The sequence below is a fragment of the Phyllobates terribilis genome, unplaced genomic scaffold (assembly GCF_046119375.1).
Source record: "Phyllobates terribilis strain yellow unplaced genomic scaffold, ASM4611937v1 Scaffold_8__6_contigs__length_399053987, whole genome shotgun sequence".
In the NCBI taxonomy this organism is placed as follows: domain Eukaryota; kingdom Metazoa; phylum Chordata; class Amphibia; order Anura; family Dendrobatidae; genus Phyllobates; species Phyllobates terribilis.
The window spans coordinates 375,110,015-375,133,110 of NW_027362768.1; the positions used below are offsets into that span (position 1 = coordinate 375,110,015).

Here is a 23,096-nt window from a genome sequence, read left to right on the forward strand (position 1 = left end):
TTGTTTTCTGCACTCATGTCAACATACAGCCTGTTATAAAGGGTGCCTGTGTCTGGAGGAGAATCTGGCATCAGGTGTTCAATTTCCCTGCAGCGCCCCCACAGGAGACGTGAAGCATTACACATTTCCTATTGAATGTTTAGGCTGTGTAATGTGTAAGTGGCGAATCCTCCACAGAGCCGCTCTCTTCTCCAAATGAGGGACCACTAGTGACTTACAATTATCTAATAAGGATTCTGAAAATCAGTTTACAACCCTTCTAAGTGGTTTCCTACCATATTAATGTAAGATCACCCAGGGTGACCGTAAATTGGACGCTTGTGTAGGGAAAGAACTTCCTGACGTGCCACAACCGACAGTGACTGACCGCAGTCCTGGATTCCATCATGTCAGTCCTATGCTGAGCCAGATGTTACAAGCTGTGAGATCTGCTCTGTGTGTCATCCCTTGGCCTTTGTTACTATGTATCAGTGCAAGTTAAATGCATCAATATGGAGTCCAGGGTGTTTGGCTCAAAGAGGACTGTCTAGCCTAGATACATTTGTAACAAACCATCAGCTGTGAGATGTATTGGGTCCATACAGGTTTTGAATGCAAATAATAAGCTTTCAATTCACTGACAGCAATCAGAGACCTTAAAATTAAATGTAAAAATAGCAGAATTTTTCATTATGCGATAAGTTACATAAATCTTTTCATTTTGTTTTTACTCTTTTGCTTTTTCAGTTGTTCCTTTACATGTAGGAAAATTCAGTCTGCTAGAAACCATCAATAAGTAGGCTGCTGACAGATCATTACAATAGTCACTAGTGACTTTCTTTGGGTGGGGAAACATTGAATTTCTGTTGTGTTCACAAACCTTTTTCTGCTTTTACAGATCAGCCTATGAGTAGAGATGAGTGAATCCTTTCCCCGAAGCAGTGGTCACGTTAATAGTCCGTGGCCACCAGACAGGAGCCCTCCTACCTGACGGAATCCCCAGTGCCTCTTAGTTATAGACCCACTGCAGCATCATTGTTGCGGTGTGATACATGCATGATGTCACGCTGGGCCTAGTAATCAGAATGGGCGCTGGGGATGTCAGCAGGTAGGATGTGATTCTCAGGGCTCCCGTTCGGTGGCAACAGAATATAGATGTGGCTGCAAATGGACTCGTTCATCTCTATCTGTGGCGGATACTGCGTTACGTCATCTAATGAACCATTTTTGCTATTTTTAATTTAGGGGCCAAAATACGTTTTGGAGGGCCACATTTGCTGCAGTGTGCAGTCTTGTATTGTAGTTGATTATTATTTTGCATCCATAGTCCACACTGTTTATTATGTATCTTTCCCACAGTTATTTGCTGTGATGCCAGCAGTTGGGTAAGATGTGGTTAATGCCGCAGCGGGCTCCCTGGCTTATGAGACAGGATGCTGGCTGATTATTGGAGAATGGATCCGGTTCAGCGGCTGCAGTCAGAGAATCAGTGTATGCAACAGCAGCTCCCAAAGAGATAAGGCCGCTTCCCCAGGCATCAGCAGTTTATGAATTATTGAAGATCTGTGCTGGTAACTGAGGTCGCTCCGTTGTCTGTTTGCCAGGCGGGCAGGAGGACGACCCTGACTGTGTCCAAACTCAATGAAAATAATTGCAAGCTCTGCGCGCAACGGAGAGTACATCACCCTATGTCACCACAGTCCCCTGTGTGGTCATTTGTGCTGTCACATTACGCCGCCTTTATCATTGTGTAATGAAAAGTTTGGGATGTCACCACTTCCGGTCAAAGCAGAAACCACCAAAGTGGCAGTGGTGAAAAGAAATGATCAATTTATCAAGTGTAAGGTTTTTCTTGCCAGTCTCAAAAGAAATTTTGATGAGGTAGGCTGTGCCAAATTTATTACTAGACACCTCTTCATACATTTTGGACATCTTTAGCCTGTCCACATTCCAGATAATGAAATCTACACCTGCTTTGAGCTAGTGTAAATTGCAGCCATGATATTCACCGGTTTTCTGGTGTACATCAGAATAAGGGCTCATACTCACTTGCGAGAAAAACGGACAAGTGCAATTCGTTAAAAAATCGTATTGCACTCTGCCCAATGTTATTCAATGGGTTACATCTCATCTGCGATTTTTTTTTTTTTTGTTCTCAGCTCAAAAATCGGACTGAGAAAAATCGCAGCGTGCTGGGATTTGCCACGTATATCGGACGAGACTCACCAATGCAAGCCAATGGATGCGAGAAAAAAAACGGATGGCATACGGACCATCCGTTTGCCATCCGACTTTTACGGATACTTTACCATTCTGTAGCATAGAACACTGTAAATGATTTCAGAATAATAGTTGCATAGAAAAAAAACGCATTGCATATGGATGTCATACGGATCCTAGGTGTGAAAAATCGCATTGTCCTCTCATGAAAATGTCATGACACTTGCATGGCATTCGTCCTTCTTTTTGGTCCAGAATACGGAACGTTTTTTTTCTCACATATGGGTACGGAGCCCTAAATCTGTTGCTCGGGGGGTTGGACATGGTCCTTACTGCTAATTCCTACCCATATTTTTAAGAAAAGTGTCAAGCATGGCACAAACATTTGCAATTTTTATTTTTTCACAGGCACCCCTTGTGCCTAATTTTGCAAATTTTTGATGCCAGAAAAACAATTTCTTAAGGCCGGAGAGTGGGGAATAATCTCCTAAACCTATATAGACCAAATACTTCTCACAGTTTGGGTTTTATCATACTTGTATCCAGCTTACATATCTCACTGATAGAAACAAATTGGACTTCAGACTGATACGTTGTAGCAAACATAAATGGACCCTAAATTCATGCTGCCTGAAGCACGAGCAGCAGGAATCACACAATACAGCCAAGTACTGCATGTCTTTCTCCAAAACGCTGCGGTTCTAAAGCCCAGATCTCGGGGTCCCAGCCGTCCCCTATTTATTAACAGCAAGGAGAGATGTTGAAATAGGAACAAAAATTGAAGACACATGCAAGCCTCACTGTCTTTCTTTTCTCTCCAGCCAAGTTCCACCATCTCCGGTGTGATGGACATTCCTGCAACCCCCCGGTTGGGAACCTTGCTACCGGCCGGACTCCATTCACCCTCACCACCTGCGGCCAGAATGTCAGTGAATTGTATTGTTCCTACCCTGAGGTCCGGTACCAGCAGATAGCCATCTCCTGCAGCCAAAGTTTGTGCACGAAATGTAGCATCAACCAGCCGGAGAACTCGCACCTTCCCTCTCACATGACAGATGACGTCTTCTCCAGTCCGGGCACCTGGTGGCAGTCGGCGCAGGGTGTCCTCAAGGAGGAGATCAGGTTGGACTTTGAGACTGAGTTTTACTTGACGCACGTCATCATGGTCTTCAGGTCCCCACGGCCTGCAGCGATGGTTCTGGAGAGGTCTTTTGACCATGGGAAAACTTGGAGACCCTACAAGTACTTTGCTATTAACTGTACAGCAACTTTCAGCCTCCAGGATGACCTGAATGAGGAAGGGTCACTGTGCACCTCGCGGTACTCGGACGCCTGGCCCTGCACAAGAGGAGAGGTGAGTGTGGCCCAAATGTGAAAATGCACCAAAAGCAACCAAGATAACTTATCATTTCACATTTTATAATATTGTCAACCAGTCATCACTGACTTGGGGTACAGGATAATGACACTGATACTCGGGGTACAGGATAATGACGCTGACACTCGGGGTACGGGATAATGACACTGACACTCGGGTTACAGGATAATGACACTCGGGTTACAGGATAATGACACTGACACTCGGGGTACGGGATAATGACACTGACACTCGGGGTACAGGATAATGACACTAACACTCGGGGTATAGGATAACTACACTGACACTCGGGGTACAGGATAACTACACTGACACTCGCGGGTACAGGATAATGGCACTCGGGGTGCAGGATAATGGCACTCGGGGTGCAGGATAATGACACTGACACTAGGGGTACAGGATAATGACACTGACACTCGGGGTACAGAATAATGACACTGACACTCGGGGTACAGGATAATGACGCTGATACTCAGGGTACAGGATAATGACACTGACACTCGGGGTACAGGATAATGACGCTGACACTCGGGGTACAGGATAATGACGCTGACACTAGGGGTACAGGATAATGACACTGACACTAGGGGTACAGGATAATGACACTGACACTCGGGGTACAGGATAATGACACTGACACTCGGGGTACAGAATAATGACACTGACACTCGGGGTACAGGATAATGACGCTGACACTCAGGGTACAGGATAATGACGCTGACACTCGGGGGTACAGGATAATGACGCTGACACTCGGGGTACGGGATAATGACACTGACACTCGGGGTACAGAATAATGACGCTGACACTCGGGGTACAGGATAATGACGCTGACACTCGGGTTACAGGATAATGGCACTCGGGGTGCAGGATAATGGCACTCGGGGTGCAGGATAATGGCACTCGGGGTGCAGGATAATGACACTGACACTAGGGGTACAGGATAATGACACTGACACTAGGGGTACAGGATAATGACACTGACACTCAGGGTACAGGATAATGACACTGACACTCGGGGGTACAGGATAATGACACTGACACTCGGGGTACAGGATAATGACGCTGACACTCGGGGTACAGGATAATGACGCTGACACTCGGGGTACAGGATAATGACGCTGACACTCGGGTTACAGGATAATGACAATGACACTCGGGGTACAGGATAATGACACTGACACTCGGGGTACAGGATAATGACAATGACACTCGGGGTACAGAATAATGACGCTGACACTCGGGGTACAGGATAATGACGCTGACACTCAGGGTACAGGATAATGACGCTGACACTCAGGGTACAGGATAATGACGCTGACACTCGGGGTACAGGATAATGACGCTGACACTCGGGGTACAGGATAATGACGCTGACACTCAGGGTACAGAATAATGACACTGACACTCGGGGGTACAGGATAATGACGCTGACTCTCGGGGTACAGGATAATGACACTGACACTCGGGGTACAGGATAATGACGCTGACACTCAGGGTACAGGATAATGACAATGACACTCGGGGGTACAGGATAATGACGCTGACACTCGGGTTACAGGATAATGACAATGACACTCGGGTTACAGGATAATGACACATGGGGTACAGGATAATGACACTGACACTCGGGGTACAGGATAATGACACTGACACTCAGGGGTACAGGATAATGACGCTGACACTCAGGGGTACAGGATAATGACACATGGGGTACAGGAAATTACACTGACACTCGGGGGTACAGGATAAAGACACATGGGGTACAGGATAATGACACTGACACCAGGGGGTACAGGATAACGAAACATGGGGTACAGGGTAATGACACTGACATTCGGGGGTACAGGATAACGAAACATGGGGGTACAGGATAACGACACATGGGGTACAGGATAATGACACTGACACTCAGAGTAAAGGATAACGACACATGGGGTACAAGGCAGTGACTTTTCTTTGCACAGTTTGTTACCCCTATACCACTGGTGGACCAAGAGCGAGAAGGGCCCCTGTGCATATGGGCCCTTTGCAGCCCAACTCCTAAAAATGCAAAATTGCACCTGCTTTGGAGGTATAAATGGGCCCCCTTACTTCTCGAGCCCCTGTGCGGCCGCACAGGTTGCACCAATGATATATCCGCCCCTGCCCCATACTCTACATTGCTGGATCCATTAGGCAGACATATTCATTACTAGTGTACGAGGCGCTCACTTGTCTGACTTCATTCATGAGATTATTCTGCTTTGTTTCATCTCGTACAGCGGCCAAATCTCATGCGTCTGTGATGAGATCAGTTTTTCCTCCACAGTTTCCAGGGAGGACGGAGGAGCAAAGCATCGTTATGATTTAGAAATACATTTCAGGATCATTCATTTTCTGCCCCAAGTCATTTCCTAATATATCTTTATAAGGCTGTGTGCCCACGAAAAACGCTGCAGAAACGCTTAAAAAATGCTTGGTAGAAGGCCTGCCATGTCCCCCAATGATAATCCGCATGTTCTGTGCACATGCTGCGGAAATTTCTGCTGTGGATTATCATTGCGGAAAGAAACGCAGCACTACCAATTATTTTGCGGAAGCGCTGCGTTTTCGCCGCCATTGACTTGCATTAGATGGCATGGATTCCGCTTCACTAGATAAGGACATGCGGAATGCTCGCGTTCTAATGTGCAGATGGTACCCGGGTGTGGCGGACAGGAGACTCTCCTCCGGACCCGGGTACCATAGAACCTGTGAAAAAAAGAATAAAATAAAAAATGAAGATTATACTTACCTTCTGGCGGCCCCCGCTGCTCTCGTGCTTTCATGCTGGCAGCTAGCGATGGACTGAAGGACCTGCGCTGACGTCATAGTCATGTGACGGGTCACGCGACGCCGACGTCGGCAGGTCCTTCAGTGTACCGCTGCCAGCAAGGGAGAACGGAGGGAATCAAGACAACGGGGGCCATCGGAAGGTAAGTATAGATTTATTTTTTAGTTTTTACCATTCTTTTACGGTCACACTATATAAATCCATGCCGGTTGCATGGATTTATATAGTGTGACCAAGTTGTCAAGCACTTTCCAAGTGATGCTAAAATCGCTTGTCAACCCACATGCGGAAATACAAGTGAAGAACGCTTCACATCCGCATGTCCCTGGCAGGAAAAACGCATGTACAATCCACATGTACAATCCGCATGTACAATCCACATGAGTTTTTTTCTGCCAGGGAGATGCAGAAACGCTCAGGAAAAATCCGGAGCATTTCTGCATCGTGGGCACATAGCCAAATGGTCAGTGTCAATCTCCAAAACTTTTGATGCCTGTTGTCACCACAAGAGGGAGCTGATCTGTTAACCACTAGGAAAACCTATCCTTAATATTCCCCACACCGGCGGCATTGCAGTGATGTCAGCACCGGGTCTCCGAGAGAGGTGGTTGCAGACAGAATCTTATCCTCTATCTCTGTATACAGAGAGCTCCCCCTAGTGGTGACTGCAGACAGAAACTTATCCTGTATCTCTGTATACAGGGAGCTCCCCCTAGTGGTGGCTGCAGACAGGATCTTATCATGTATCTCTGTATACAGGAAGCTCCCCCTACTGTTGGCTGCAGACAGAATCTTCTCACGTATCTCTGTATACAGGGAGCTCCCCCTAGTGGTGGCTGCAGACAGGATCTTATCATGTATCTCTGCATACAGGGAGCTCCCCCTAGTGGTGGCTGCAGACAGAATCTTATCATGTATCTCTGTATACAGGGAGCTCCCCCTAGTGGTGGCTGCAGACAGAATCTTCTCACATATCTCTGTATACAGGGAGCTCCCCCTAGTGGTGGCTGCAGACAGAATCTCCTCACTTATCTCTGTATATAGGGAGCACCCCCTAGTGGTGACTGCAGACAAGATCTTATCATGTATCTCTGTATACAGGGAGCTCCCCCTAGTGGTGGCTGCAGACAGGATCTTATCATGTATCTCTGTATACAGGGAGCTCCCCCTAGTGGTGGCTGCAGACAGAATCTTATCATGTATCTCTGTATTCAGGGAGCTCCCCCTAGTGGTGGCTGCAGACAGAATCTTATCATGTTTCTCTGTATACAGGGAGCTCCCCTTAGTGGTGGCTGCAGACAGAATCTTATCATGTATCTCTGTATACAGGGAGCTCCCCCTAGTGGTGGCTGCAGACAGAATCTTATCATGTATCTCTGTATACAGGGAGCTCCCCCTAGTGGTGGCTGCAGACAGAATCTTATCCTGTATCTCTGTATACAGGGAGCTCCCCCTAGTGGTGGCTGCAGACAGAATCTTATCCTGTATCTCTGTATACAGGGAGCTCCCCCTAGTGGTGGCTGCAGACTGAATCTTATCATGTATCTCTGTATACAGGGAGCTCCTCCTAGTGGTGGCTGCAGGCAGAATCTTATGTATCTCTGTATACAGGGAGCTCCCCCTAGTGGTGGCTGCAGACAGGATCTTATCATGTATCTCTGTATACAGGGAGCTCCTCCTAGTGGTGGCTGCAGACAGAATCTTATCATGTATCTCTGTATACAGGGAGCTCCCCCTAGTGGTGGCTGCAGACAGGATCTTATCATGTATCTCTGTATACAGGGAGCTCCTCCTAGTGGTGACTGCAGACAGAATCTTATCTTGTATTGGTGGCTTGAATTGTGTTATTTACCTCGTTTTCTGCAGCGAGGTTTGAGCTGTGTAACTGTAAAATCAAGTTTCATCAATAATAAATAGATGTTATAAAGTTAATTAACACAAAATTTTGGGTCACTTTAAATAGCAAAAATCAAAATGAAATATACCCAGTGCTGAGGTCTAACGCCTCTGTTATATTGAGCAATGATATGAATGCAGGATGGCAGCACCTGTAATTGGGGTGCGCATAGCTTGTGGCAATATTATTTGTGGTAATTAGCGTTAATATATTTGAATTACATTCAGTTCATTGCTGTTTGAAAAATTTTAACTTATTGACTCCATAAAGGAACTTCTCACTAAACAAAGGGTTAATTGCATAGAGGAACCCATCTGCCCCCCTGCCTCATAACAGAACCATGGGGGTCCTAGGCGCTGCCCGTCAGTAGAGGGGTAGACACACTTGTGTCAGCGGCGCTGAAATTCCATTTCTTCCCGACTGCTGCAATAGAATAGAGCATTTTTGTGGCACAGCGGGGTGAGCATCTCCTAAACAGTGGGGGGCTGGGACATCGGACTGTCGCTGCTGGGGATGAGGGAGGTTATTAGAAATGTTCATGACAGTTGACCGGGCATGAATACTGTGACGCAGATCACGCTGCATGTGCAGTCACAACAGAGCGCCTGTGCCTGTGCGATGTGCTGCGATGAATAAGCCTCAATTATTCTTATTATCCCGGATCCACAATATATAGCACTGCATTCCTCTGTCAGTATGTCTGCACTCACATCCAGAGCTGCATCCAAAATTCTGCTGAATGCCACCTAGCAGAGGTCACTGCCTAAGCCGAGTTCCTGTAATTACCCAATATATAGCACTGCCTTAGTCTGTAGTATATTATGTAAGAAAGTCACATTAAGGGTTATGTGCCCACGGTCTGGAGCCGCCTGCGACCCCTATGCTGCGGGATAGCCGCGCGGCTTCCACTCATTATGCAAATGAGCTGCACGATTTTTTTTTTTACATGCGGATTTTCCTCATAGATGTTAGTCTATGGGGAAAGTCCACACGTGGACCCACAAGAGAAGAAATTGACATGCTGCGGTCCTGAAAAACGCGCCGCATGTCAGTTTCCGCAGGTGTAGAGAGACGCACAGTGGACATGGGATTTCTAGACATTCATCTACTATGCTGTAACATCTGGACGCTGCGGCTTTGACGCTGCATAATATGCAGCATCATACCCCCAGCGGCACATGCCCTTAGGCCACAGCCCCACTATCAGTATTCGGTCAGTATTTCTTCTCAGGAGTGGGAGACAAAACCAGGAGTGGGTGATAAATGCAGAATTGGTGACTTGTTTCTATTCTACCTTTTCTCTGATTGCTCCTCACATGGTTTTTGCTCCCACTCCTGAGAAAAAATACTGACCGAATACTGATAGTGGGGCCGGGGTCTAAGGCAGTGTTCTCACGTTGCGGCTGCAGGGCAGTTTTCTCACTACAATGTTTTAGCCATGATTGGTGAAAATTTCAGCAAAACAGTATGTTTTTTTGTCATGTTGCGGCAAAAAACGCATCTCGGCCTCAACGTGTGAATGTAGCCCAAGAGCTGCATTCAGAATTCGGCAGGATGCCACATGGCGGATGTCACTTCATCTGGCTCTTATAATACAGCACAGACATGACATTCCTCCCTCAATGCAACACAACAGAGAACTGAACAGTGAACAGCTGTGAGACTTCAGGTCAGGCATTCTGCAAGATAAAAAATAAAGCAGAACTGGGTCTGCAGCTCTGGAGGTGACTGCAGCTCTGGAGGTGACTGCAGCTCTGGAGGTGACTGCAGCTCTGGAGGTGATTGGAGCAGGAGTTGTTAAGATTTACTAATGTATTTTTGGGTGTATTACATTGTAATTATGGTAACTTTGTGTTTGCATACCCCTCTTCCTTCCAGGTGATATTTCGAGCCCTAAATCCGGCTAATAGGATTGAGGATCCCTACAGTCCTCAGGCACAAGATCTGCTGAAGATCACTAACCTGAGACTTCTGCTCTTAAAGAGACAGGACTGTCCATGTCAGACTGTGCCCGGGTTACAGGAGAAGCCCCAAAGATTTGCTTACTACGCCATTTATGATCTGATCGTACGTGGAAGCTGTTTGTGCAATGGACATGCGGAGGCGTGTGAGCAGGTGGGGAGCAAGCCAGGAGCCGAGGCTGCTGTGAGTAAAGGGGCAGAGCAGACATCTATTACTCCTATCAATGTAACAGGGGCTGCTTGGCTTTCACAGTTGTCAGACATCACATTGCCCATAGAGATTGTCAGCCAGAAGAGCAAATAGAAGTGCATGACTGTACAGACATTAGTCCGCTCAGTCCCGGAGTACTTTTGCTTTACTGGTCTTTTTTATGTTTTTTTTTTTAATTATTTTTGTTCATCCAATTTTTCCTAATTTTTTAAGACCTAGATGCCAATGACAGGAATGTTCTTGTTTAGATCTAGAGGCAGAAAAATCATCCTGACTTAATACTTTGCTACAAGGTATCCAGTCCAGAAAATCTTTTGTGAATTAAATAGTAAGAACTCTTTGGCTATGTTCACACGTTGCGTTTTTGCTGCGTTTTTTTTCTGCAGCAAAACCTGCTCTCTTACTGCCCCCAAAAAAGGAGATTTTCCTGAGATTTTGCTACCTTTTTTTTTGCTGCGTTTTTGGTGTGTTTTTTTTTTTTTTTACGGCAGTTTTGTCAGTGTTCATTTGTCTCTTGTGCATGCTGATAAAGTTTAGTGCCCAAAAAAATAACTTCAACTTCCTCAGGTTTTGGCACCAAAAATGCTGCAAAACCTGATACCTGCGTGTGTTTTTTTTTTTTTTAGCGTTTTTTCCACTACCCATTGCTTTCAATGGGTGAAAAAAAGCTGGAAAAAATGCTGAAAGAAGTGACATGCTGCATTTTGCACAAAATACTGCAGACAAAAAAAACCAAGCTGTGTGCATGAGATTTACTGAAATCTCATTGACTTTGCTGGTATTGTAAAACGCAGATAAAAATTTGCATTAAAAAATGAAAAAACTCAACGTTTGAACAAAGCCTAAGACTATATGCACACATTACATTTCTGCATCTCTTGGCAGGAAAAACACAGCAGCAGCTACATTTTTTACTTGCGTTTTTGGCGCAGATTTTTCCCTCACTCCTTAGTATGAAATAATTGACGCTGTAAATTTAAATCTGCACCAAATCTGCAAGTCACAAATAATCAACGTGTGCACGAGACTTCAGGATTCACATTCACTTTACTGAATCAGGAAACCCTTCAAGTTTTGTGACAAATCTGCACTGAAAAAACACAGAAGAAATGCAACGTGTGCACACGGCCAAAGATGAGATACGGTATTTTCCCTGCACCGATACATTGTACCGAATCAGACAGAAGAGTGATTTGTACTGCTGTAGATGTACTATGTGTGTCCATTTAACCCCATTTTCAAGACCTCTGTCTGTTGAAAGTAAATCATTACATTTTTGTTTACATGAAGAGGCTGAAAACCCATCCTGATCGAACACTACTTACAGCTGTGGATTTGCTGCAATGTATCTAGTGTAGAGAATTCTCTGACTCCAGTTTACATCTTACTTGGCTGATAGTTTGCTATAATGTATCAGTGCATGAGAATGATTTGTGGCAAGTATTTCACTCACATAGGAATGTCTGGACTGGATGCAGTTGTAACAAACCCTCAGCACAAAGTTTCAGGTATAGGCGGGCTTTCACCCTGTGGATGTTATAAAGAATGGTCCATTCAATGACAGCAATCAGAGCTCAGAAAAAAATTGAAATGCAAAAGGATTGGTTCATCAGTTGCAAAAGAAAATTTAAGTCACTTCTCTTTTTTTTTTTGTCTTGTGGTTTTCGTTCACCTTTTATTTCTGCTCCAAATGTATCACAATGGTGCACATAGCTCACAAGTTTTGCACCGAATCAAAAATGCTCTGTATTTTTTTTGCTACTTTATACATCAAAAAGTTGCATGTTCTGCTAAAATGTGCTAAAAAATGTGCTCCAGTCCATAAGATTACTCCTGGGGACTGGAGTGCATTTGTGCTAAGATTGTCTGGTGTCTCGGGGACAACTATCCAGTGTCATTACACAGTGAGCATGAGGCCGCGGGCGGACATATCATTGGTGCCGTCTGTGTAGCCGCACAGGGGCCAGGAGGTCAGGGGGCCACATTCAGCTCCAAAGCAGGAGGAATAGTGCATTCTGATGAGATATTGGGTTACACAGGGCCCATATACTGCTCTTGCACAGGGGCCCTCTTCTGTCTGTGGCCATCACTGCATGAGGCCCTGGGGGGATGCTGGCACAACCTGACCTCCACAGTGAAGGGGTGGCCGGATCAACTAACCCCTCACCCCACCCCATGCATATCTCTCAGCTGGCAGCGCTCCAACAGGGATGTGACCCAGCCCTAAACATAGCCCCCGCAATCCCGGGTTCAGCAAAATGTTAATGCTCAGACATTGACAGCTCCAACTGCGAGCGACTTGCCCTTTGTGGGGTATATAATCTGACGCTGGAATAGTTTCCTGCTAATTGTTTTAGGGCAGGGGGTCCCCAAGCTGAGGCTCGCGGGCCCATGATGTGTGGATCACGGCTGTCTGCCACTTTGCAGCATTAGCACCAGGTATAACAAACATATCTGGATGCTCATACGGGGATGGGGGGATAGGCTGACCCTACCGTAGAGGGGTGCTCGAAGCTGGGTACAATAGTGTGGTAAGTCTGCTCATTGGGGCTGAAGTGGATGTGAGAATCCTGCCTCTAGGGACGTCTTTATACCCAGTTCTTGGTGTCACTAGTGGGGAGAGCAGGCACTGAATGTGGCTCTCGATGTTAGGAAGATTAAGGACCCTGTATTAGGGCAAAGACCTAGATGAATGTAGAGGGGTAAGGAGTCCTCGGGGGCAGGTTTGGCCCCTGATTTTTCCTTGTGGCCCTTCGTCTGATATATTTGCTCCCCGATCCTGCAGAATCCCTCCTGATTTTCTGCAGATGCCCTCGCTGTATGTTCCTCTTGATTCCCTGCAGGGGGTCACGTCCAGCAGCGGCTCCAGGCCGGTGGCTCCAGGTCACCCGAGGTGACTCTTGTTTTTGCACACAGACATTTCTTAGTGGATTTAGCACATTCCTTCTATAACCCTCCTCCGTTTCCAGTAGTTATCTCCTGTCCAAACATCTTGTGCCTTCACCCTGATAATCCCCAGCAGTTTCCAAACTATCTGATCTAGGCCGTGCCAGGCTTGGTGACCTCCAGGCACGGTGCAGCTCTGCTGCTGGGTCGGCAATTCAAAGACCAGCTGGATGGAGGAGAAAAAAAGTCTGCCTGGGTCCTGTGCCAAAAACCATCCCAGACAGTGACATGAGCTGCCGAGCGGGCGCAGCCGGGGGGCGCTGCCTCTGCACATGGAGCCGCTGTGCCCCCCAGATTACAAACGGCAGAATAATGTGATTCAAAGGAACAATGAAGGGCAGCGGCCGATCATATCCAGGCCTGACCCAGATATTCTATGATGGAAGACGCCCGATCTCCGTCATCCGAGGACGACCGGCACCGAATTATTGTTAAATACAGTGGGTACGGAAAGTATTCAGACCCCGTTAAATTTTTCACTCTTTGTTTCATTGCAGCCATTTGGTAAATTCTAAAGTTCATTTTTTTTCTCATTAAACTCCACTCTGCCCCATCTTGACTGAAAAAAAACAGAAATGTAGAAATTTTTGCAAATTTATTAAAAAAGAAAAACTGAAATATCATAAGTCTTCAGACCCTTTGCTCAGTATTGAGTAGACCCCTTTTGAGCTAGTACAGCCATGAGTCTTCTTGGTAATGATGCAACAAGTTTTTCACGCCTGGATTTGGGGATCCTCTGCCATTCTTCCTTGCAGATCCTCTCCAGTTCCATCAGGTTGGATGGTGAACGTTGGTGGACAGCCATTTTCAGGTCTCTCCAGAGATGCTCAATTGGGTTTAGGTCAGGGCTCTGGCTGGGCCAGTCTAGAATGGTCACATAGTTGTTCTGAAGCCACTCCTTTGTTATTTTAGCTGTGTGCTTAGGGTCATTGTCTTGTTGGAAGGTGAAACTTCGGCCAAGTCTGAGGTCCAGAGCACTCTGGAAGAGGTTTTCATCCAGGATATCTCTGTACTTGGCCGCGTTCATGTTTCCTTCAATTGCAACCAGTCATCCTGTTCCTGCAGCTGAAAAACACCCCCATAGCATGATGATGCCACCACCATGTTTCACTGTTGGGATTGTATTGGGCAGGTGATGAGCAGTGCCTGGTTTTCTCCACACATACCGCTTAGAATTATTACCAAAAAGTTCTATCTTCGTCTCACCAGACCAGAGAATCTTATTTCTCATAGTCTGGGAGTCCTTCATGTGTTTTTGAGCAAACTCTATGCGGGCTTTCATATGTCTTGCACTGAGGAGAGGCTTCCGTCGTGCGACTCTGCTATAAAGGCCCGACTGGTGGAGGACTGCAGTGATAGTTGACTTTGTGGAACTTTATCCCATCTCCCTACTGCATCTCTGGAGCTCAGCCACAGTGATCTTGGGGTTCTTCTTTACCTCTCTCACCAAGGCTCTTCTCTCACGATTGCTCAGTTTGGCTGGACGGACAGGTCTTGGAAGACTTCTGGTGGTCCCAAACTTCTTCCATTTAAGGATTATGGAGGCCACTGTGCTCTTAGGAACCTTGAGTAATGCAGAAATTCTTTTGTAACCTTGGCCAGATCTGTGCCTTTCCACAATTCTGTCTCTGAGCTCCTTGGGCAGTTCCTTTGAGCTCATGATTCTCATTTGGTCTGACATGCACTGTGAGCTGTGAGGTCTTATATAGACAGGTGTGCGCCTTTCCAAATCAAGTCCTGTCAGTTTAATTAAACACAGCTGGACTCAAATGAAGGAGTAGAACCATCTCAAGGAGGATCACAAGGAAATGGACAGCATGTGACTTAAATATGAGTGTGTGAGCAAAGGGTCTGAATACTTATGACCATGTGATATTTCAGTTTTTCTTTTTTAATACATTTGCAAAAATGTCTACATTTCTGTTTTTTTCAGTCAAGATGGGGTGCAGAGTGTACTTTAATGAGAAAAAAAATGAACTTTTTAGAATTTACCAAATGGCTGCAATGAAACAAAGAGTGAAAATTTTAAAGGGGTCTGAATACTTTCCGTTCCCACTGTATCTATAATAAAATGTAACATTTCATGATGGGGGTTGTAGTGCTGTATGCTTCTCATGATGGGGTTAAATGCACCAACTCTGCAGACAGTATCCCACATGATAAGATTAGATACACAGCCCATGTGATGAATATAATGAAGAGTTCATTCATCAGGCTACAGAACTTTCATTTTATCTCTTCAGGTACATGGGAAATGTGTCTGCCAACATAACACAGCGGGGGATCACTGTGAAAAGTGTGCCCCAATGTACAATGATGTCCCATGGAGGCCTGGAGATGGGAAAACTGGAGCCCCCAATGAGTGCAAACGTAAGTGTGAAGAAAACACACAGGACAGATGGATAGATGGATGGATACGAGATGGACGGATGGACGGACGGATATGAGATGGATGGATATGAGATGGACGGATGGATGGACAGATATGAGATGGATGGATATGAGATGGACGGATGGACAGATATGAGATGGATGGACAGATATGAGAAGGATACAGAGGAGCTTTGATGTCTTGGATGCCGCTATGGTCACATCTCCAGTAATATCTCCTCTTGCTCTCCCGTCTCTACGTGTAGGGTGTCGTTGTCACAATCACGCTGTCAGCTGTCACTTTGATCCTGGCATCTGGCTGTCCTCTGGAAAGAAGAGCGGAGGAGTTTGTGAAAACTGCCAGCACAACACAGAAGGGCACCGCTGCCAGAGATGCAGGGCGGGCTACTACCGGGACCCCACTGAGGCCATCAGCTCCCCCCTGGTGTGTAAAGGTAAGTCCAGAAGAAGAGACAAGCTCGGGCTACTTATGGGACACCTGAATCCAGAGCAATCCATGGTGGTGCCAATTGTTACCCCCATTTCTCTAGTGGGCGGACCCCCTCTACTAGGTAAGATGTGACACGGAGGTATCTATTGTAGCCAGCCCCTTTAAGATACGAGCTTGGCGAGCGTGCGCCTTCATGCATTAATAAGCAATTTGTCTCAACATCTTGTGCCAGTAAAAAAAAAAAGCCCATAAAATGCGCAAAACTTCCAGTTTAGATGCCACGTACCCAACGTATCAGACACAAAAGACAGGGGGATAAAAGGCGGCCGTCCGCCCGACACACACCTGCCCTTCAGCTACAACATAACACCGGATTCCTGGGTTTTGATATAGTGTGATATGATTCATTTGGAGCTGGGATTTTCACTGAGAGCCGGGCATTACTCTTCACGGGGGCCGTAATGCCAGTCCATTGTTCGGTTAAGCCTCTGTCTCCTTCTGTGATACATCTGGGGCATTAGCAGTGCTCATTCAATTATATCTTGGCTCTTTTTTTTCCTAGTCCCATAATCCGGTGTGCCTGTGTATGCAAAGCACAGCTGTGAGCGGGCGAGGAGAAACCCGTTCTATTTAAATAGCTGAATTGTGTGCAACCAACCTGATGCCGGGGTTCAGTTAAAGGGACGCAGCTTTAAATCTATCTCCTCTCTAACTGATGTGCAATGGAATGCAATCTGTTGTAAAATTATATAATTAGTGTAATACCGCTTCTATGTACAGGAGTATAACTACTACAATACTGCGCCTATGTACAAGAATATAACTACTATAATACTGCCCCTATGTACAAGAATATAACTACTATAATACTCACTCCTATGTACAAGAATATAACTACTATAATACTGTCCCCTATGTACAAGAATATAACTACTACAATACTGCTCCTATGTACAAGAATATAACTACTATAATACTGCCCCCTATGTACAAGAATATAACTACTATAATACTCACTCCTATGTACAAGAATATAACTACTGTAATACTGCCTCCTATGTACAAGAATATAACTACTATAATACTGCCCCCTATGTACAAGAATATAACTACTATAATACTCACTCCTATGTACAAGAATATAACTACTATAATACTGCTCCTATGTACAAGAATATAACTACTATAATACTACTCCTATGTACAAGAATATAACTACTATAATACTGCTCCCTATGTACAAGAATATAACTACTATAATACTGCTCCTATATACAAGAATATAACTACTATAATACTGCCCCCTATGTACAAGAATATAACTACTATAATACTGCTCCTATATACAAGAATATAACTACTATAATACTGCTCCTATGTACAAGAATATAACTACTATAATACTGCCCTGTTGTGTAACGATATGTATCATAACTCTCATCATCCTTATTACAGAATGTCCCTGTAATGTTATCGGCTCTGTGAATGAAACGCTGAACAAAAGTTGGAAGTGTAACCCCAAAACTGGTTTCTGTTACTGTAAACCCGGTGTGGCCGGCCCACACTGCAATCACTGCTTGATGGGATACTGGGGATTTGGAGACAATGGCTGCCGACCATGTGACTGTGCGAGAGACTGTGACCCAGACACGGGGGATTGTCGCAACAGGTATGTTTGTTTTTTTGTTTTTATTATTATTTGACAATATAAGTGACCTAACGATATTACAGATCCTCTGATGATGTCACCGATTGTTTTGCAGCAATGACAATGTGCATTATTTAAACATTCCTATTGGTGGACGGATTCCTGACATCATAGACACGCCGACCAATGACAGTGAAGATGACTGGAAGTGGACAAGTGAACAGGGCTTTTCAGCTCTGCGACATCCAGGTAACAGTCTAAGGCTCCAAGTTACAAAAGATCTTCTCTTAAGGCCACGGCCCCACTATCAGTATTTGGTCAGTATTCAGTCAGTATTTTTTCTCAGGAGTGGGAGACAAAACCAGGTGAGGAACAATCAGAGAAAAGGTATAATAGAAACAAGTCACCAATTCTGCATTTATCATCCACTCCTGGTTTTGGCTCCCACTCCTGAGAAAAAATACTGACCAAATACTGATAGTGGGATCATGGCCTAAAGGGAAAGATCACATTGAAATAGCAGGGTATAAGTGTAGCTTCCACACCCAACCTGTCACACAGCTGTCCATCACTGCAAAGTGTCTGGTTCTTCAGTGATGCGTCCCATGCTGCAATAAAACGGCATAGATCTTCACTGTAGGTGTACTGTCACTTTAAAAGATGATGTTAAGTGGAAGTGGCTGCACTGTTTATACCATACTAAACTGCTAGACCCAGCACTGCAGCCATGCAGTTACTTGTAGTCCGCCACACCTGTCAGATCACAGATTGACCTTGTTAACCATGTGGCCGACATCTTGAGTTCTTTTTTTCATATACCTGGCGCGCGACGTGCGTCCTCCAGAGAAGTGTGTGTGCAAGGAGCGGATGCTGGGGAGCATAACGGATTTCTGCCAGATGAAATATGCGTACGGTAAGTGGGAGATCGGATGTCACCGCGCTCTCCAGATCCTAACGATAGTAAAATAACATCTTGTACTTGATAAATCCTCAGCATATCTGACCCGAGAACATTAAAATGCCATATTTGATTAACCAGGAATATGGAAACTTTATCAACATCTCATTCATTGTCTTATACTCCATTCACACTCAAAGCTGTATTCACAATTCTGCAAGGTAACATTTCTTCACTACACAATGAAGCATGTGCCCTAACAGCAGAGGCCTAATTGTGTATCTGTCACTTGACCTACCACTCTCTGGTAACCAGCAGAATTCTGAATGCAGCTTTGGATGTGAGTAGAGACGAAAATACCATGTAAGTTTCAAAGCATTTAGATTTTTTTTTTGTTTTATTTGGCAGTCATAAAAGCAAGGATTTTGTCGGCACATGATAAAGGAACTCATGCAGAAGTGGTGGTGAAAGTGAAAAAAATCCTCAAATCTGGGAAAGTGAAAATTGGTCGGAACAACCGGAGCATCTATCCTGAATCATGGACCAATCGTGGCTGCACATGCCCCATCCTTAACCCAGGTAGCATCAACATATTAGAAACGGTGACAAATTTTAAATCTAGAATCCTGCAGCCACCACTAGGGGGAGCTCCCTGTATACAGAGATACATAAGATTCTGTTTGCGTCCACCACTAGGGGGAGCTCTCTGTATACAAAGATATATGATAAGATTCTGTCTGCAGCATCCACTAGGGGGAGCTCTCTGTATACAAAGATATATAAGATTCTGTCTGCAGCATCCACTAGGGGGAGCTCCCTGTATACAGAGATACATGATATGATTCTGTCTGCAGCCACCACTAGGGGAGTTCCCTGTATACAGAGATACAGGATAATATTCTGTCTGCAGCCACCACTAGGGGGAGCTCCATATATATACAGAGATACATGATCAGATCCTGCCTGCAGCCACCACTAGGGGGAGCTCCCTGTATACAGAGATACATGATAAGATTCTGTCTGCAGCCACCACTAGGGGGAGCTCCCTGTATACAGAGATACATGATCAGATCCTGCCTGCAGCCACCACTAGGGAGTGTACTTGCCCTGGTGGTGGGCACAGACAAAACAATTATATCTTGTAACTATGTACATGCAGAGGATTTGGAGCTTTGTTCCAGAAAAACCCTGACTGATATAATGATTTATGAAGAAATGAATCAGTGGAGAATTTTGGATCTATTCAGTTGATGAAACTGCAGGTAAAATGAAAGTTTTCCAACCTCAAAAAATGAGGGAGAAGCACAATGAAGACCTGACAGAACACAGAGGGCTTCCTATGAGCTCATACAAAAGCTTCAAAGGATGTAGAATCTGGTGGGCGCAGGGTCGTGCCACGCACAGTGCCACAGTCTCATCCAGTACTTAAAGGGTCAAGACTGGCAGTAAATGGCAGCACCTCATCCTCTCCCAGAAATCGCTAATGGGCACAGTGCCCTTTCTGTTCGGGACACAAGTTCAGCGGCTTCTGTCTCTTCTCCAAAAGTCTCATTCCACAAGTTGAACGGAATGAATCGAGTGGTTCATGTGCAGTTTTCGGACAGGGCCGCTCTCGGAGAAGCGGAGGTGGCAGACGCTGGGCATCGTACGCCTAATCCTGATGCCAGATAGGGAGTGTCCTGGATATCTACTAATACACTTTGGGGAATAATGAATTGTTAGTTTGTGAGAAGAGCGTTGAGGCTGGAGATACTACGGACTTCATCTCTTGGAGAACCCACAATGTCTGTACATTAAGTGAATAGCTCTTATAGTTCAATGGGCACACGTAATGCCCCATTTTCTCTGTTGGTGGCGCTGCTGGGAAATGAATCACTTGCTGCTGGTTCCTTCCCAGATCTCATCTGATGGCTGCGGATTATCCCTGTAATTATCCTATATTGGGGGAGGGCTTCTAAAATGGAGGGATTGTCTGACGCAGAATCTGCGCATTCTGTAATTAATATGGAAGATATTTATCAAAACTAATCGAAATGTGAAAAATGGGATTTTCTTATATTAACCGATCTGCTTGCTTCTTTAATTTTCACATATAAACCTGCAAAATTAGCTATGGAATCTGATGGTTGTCATTATAGTCACCGCTTCACTTTTACTTTGCAGCATCAGCCGTAAACTTCTTCCTTCTTACTTAAGATCTCTGCTTGCGGTCGCTGAATGAGGATATTCTTCTTAACGACTACAGATCAGATTACTTATTTATTATGCATTGCTTATATAGCGCTATCATATTCCGCAGCGCTTTACATACATAATTATTATTGCTGTCACCATTGGGGCTCACAATCTAAATTCCCTATCAGTATGTCTTTGGAGTGTGGGAGGAAACCGGAGAACCCGGAAAGAAACCCACAAAAACACGGGGAGAACATACAAACTCCTTGCAGCTGTTGTCCTTGGTGGGATTTGAACCCAGATTTTGAATACAGGGAAACCCTGATCCAGTGTGTGCTATCTTTCAGGTGTCGACTACCTAATAGCCGGACCTGAGGACCCCCGGAGTAACAAGCTGCTAGTCAATATGAACAGCCTGGTGAAGCCCTGGAAGGCCGCCTGGGCCAAGCAGGCCATCGACTTCCTCCGCTCTGGATGTAAATAGATCTCGGAGGACTTGATCCTTTTTCTTCTCTCTGGCAGTAGCGTAGATCTCCCTCCGTGCACAAGGAACTTCTAGGCCGCGCTTCCTCCTCCGGATAGACGATCACAGGCTCCAGTGCTGCGAGCGGCTGCTTGTAACCCACGTGCCGGCTGTGGACGGATACTCTATTACCAGGGAGTGCGCTGGATGTGGAGATCATGGAGACTGTACAATGGGCCACCGAGAAACCAGAAGGCAACCAAAGACCGCCGTGGTCCGTGGTCATTATAGAGTGCAGCGGAAACATAAGAGGGGCTGATATCAGTCACATATGGATGTAAATATCTCAGCTCTGGAGCTGGTGATCATGGGGGCAGGGCGGTGTCTCCTGAACATTATAGTCCACCTCTGCCCAACGTGAAATGGCTGATAACAGAGAGCAATAGATGCATTCTGCTGCACAGTAAATGGGTTGGGGGCAGACTGGTGTTCACGGTTGTTGGTACCCTGCTATAATTATGTGGACCTGATTCTGTCTGATGTGTCAAGGGCAGCCAATCAAAATTCCCCATCCCTTAAGATTTTCTCACTATATCTGATGTATTCTGGCTCTTCCAACCTTAGGATCTGTGCTCAGGTTACTCCTCCTATAAATAATAAATAGGCTTCAGGGTTTTTTTGTGCACCCGATGGCGGTATCCACGAAACACGGCTAAAACTCGCTTCTTTTGTACCTAACTGTAAATTAAAGTTATTTAAACATTTCTGACTGAAGGAGAGTGATTACCAAGTCACGAGCCCCAAATCAGCTGAGGCTGCTCAGCCGGTGTATCTAATCCTACAGTGTGTGATGCAGTATCTCAGCAGACAGGATTAGATACTACTGTTATCCTGTCTGCTGAGCGGTGTATCTAATCCTACTACATTTGATCCTGTCTGCTGAGATGAAGTATCTAATCCTACATGTGATACTTTTTGCGGAGCTGTAAATCTATTTTATGCGAGGCACTGTCTGCTGAGATGCAGTATCTAATCCTATCATGTGTGATACAGTCGAGAAGACCCCAATAATCCCCCCCCTCCCTTCTATTATGTAATGTTACTGGATTACACGAACACTGCAGATTAAATCTACATGAAATGTTGAATTTTGTAATCCTGAATTACATTTTATTTTATGCATAGTTAATCTTCAGAGCTGTATTCCTAATTCTGCTTCACAGCCAAGACTCCAGGTTTATGTAATAAATCTAACAAACCGTTAGGACAGGAGAGAAATTTGAGCAGTTAATGTATTTATCTCACAGAGGTAGATACGACTGTAACAGACCCTCAGCTGTGAGACATTTTAGGTCAGGATGGATTTTTAGCCTCTAATTGTAAACCTGAATGTTCCCATTCACTGACAGCAAGCAGAAGTTTACAAACGGTGAGGAATTTGAACACAATATATAAGTCACAAATATGATTACTCATCGGACCCGAGCCAAGTATCAGCCTCCACGGCCTGACAACTCCTGAAGTGTTCATAGCAATGGTCACTACCCTGTGGTTCTCCAGTGGCTGGAAAGCGACAACTCCCAGCATGTTAGGATGGTCATAGGCTGAGAGGACATAATGGGTGTTGTAGTTTGACTACTGGACTCCACTGCAAAAACTATATATAATCTGAAAAAAAAAAAAA

General features: G+C 45.2%; 2 protein-coding genes across 3 annotated transcripts in view; one reads left to right on the forward strand and one right to left on the reverse strand.

Moving 5' to 3' along the window:
- UROC1 (urocanate hydratase 1) overlaps positions 1–3,283 on the reverse strand; it is a 23,062-nt gene extending 19,779 nt beyond the window's left edge. Inside the window, exon 1 of the mRNA XM_073644968.1 lies at positions 3,149–3,283. The gene's annotated coding sequence lies outside the window, so the exon portion shown is untranslated. The remainder of the gene's footprint in view (positions 1–3,148) is intronic.
- LOC141157550 (netrin-4-like) overlaps positions 1–22,176 on the forward strand; it is a 25,294-nt gene extending 3,118 nt beyond the window's left edge. Inside the window, exons 2-10 of one of the 2 annotated variants that reach the window (XM_073644970.1) lie at positions 3,021–3,553; positions 10,168–10,404; positions 15,651–15,777; positions 16,044–16,232; positions 17,684–17,897; positions 17,992–18,125; positions 18,721–18,789; positions 19,183–19,353; positions 21,297–22,176. In XM_073644970.1, the coding sequence (XP_073501071.1) occupies positions 3,021–3,553; positions 10,168–10,404; positions 15,651–15,777; positions 16,044–16,232; positions 17,684–17,897; positions 17,992–18,125; positions 18,721–18,789; positions 19,183–19,353; positions 21,297–21,433 (1,811 nt within the window). In that variant the 3' untranslated portion in view covers positions 21,434–22,176. Of the gene's footprint in view, positions 1–3,020; positions 3,554–10,167; positions 10,435–15,650; positions 15,778–16,043; positions 16,233–17,683; positions 17,898–17,991; positions 18,126–18,720; positions 18,790–19,182; positions 19,354–21,296 lie in introns of both variants that reach the window. The other variant, XM_073644969.1, reaches the window with a different exon arrangement.
- Positions 22,177–23,096: the final 920 nt, after the last annotated feature.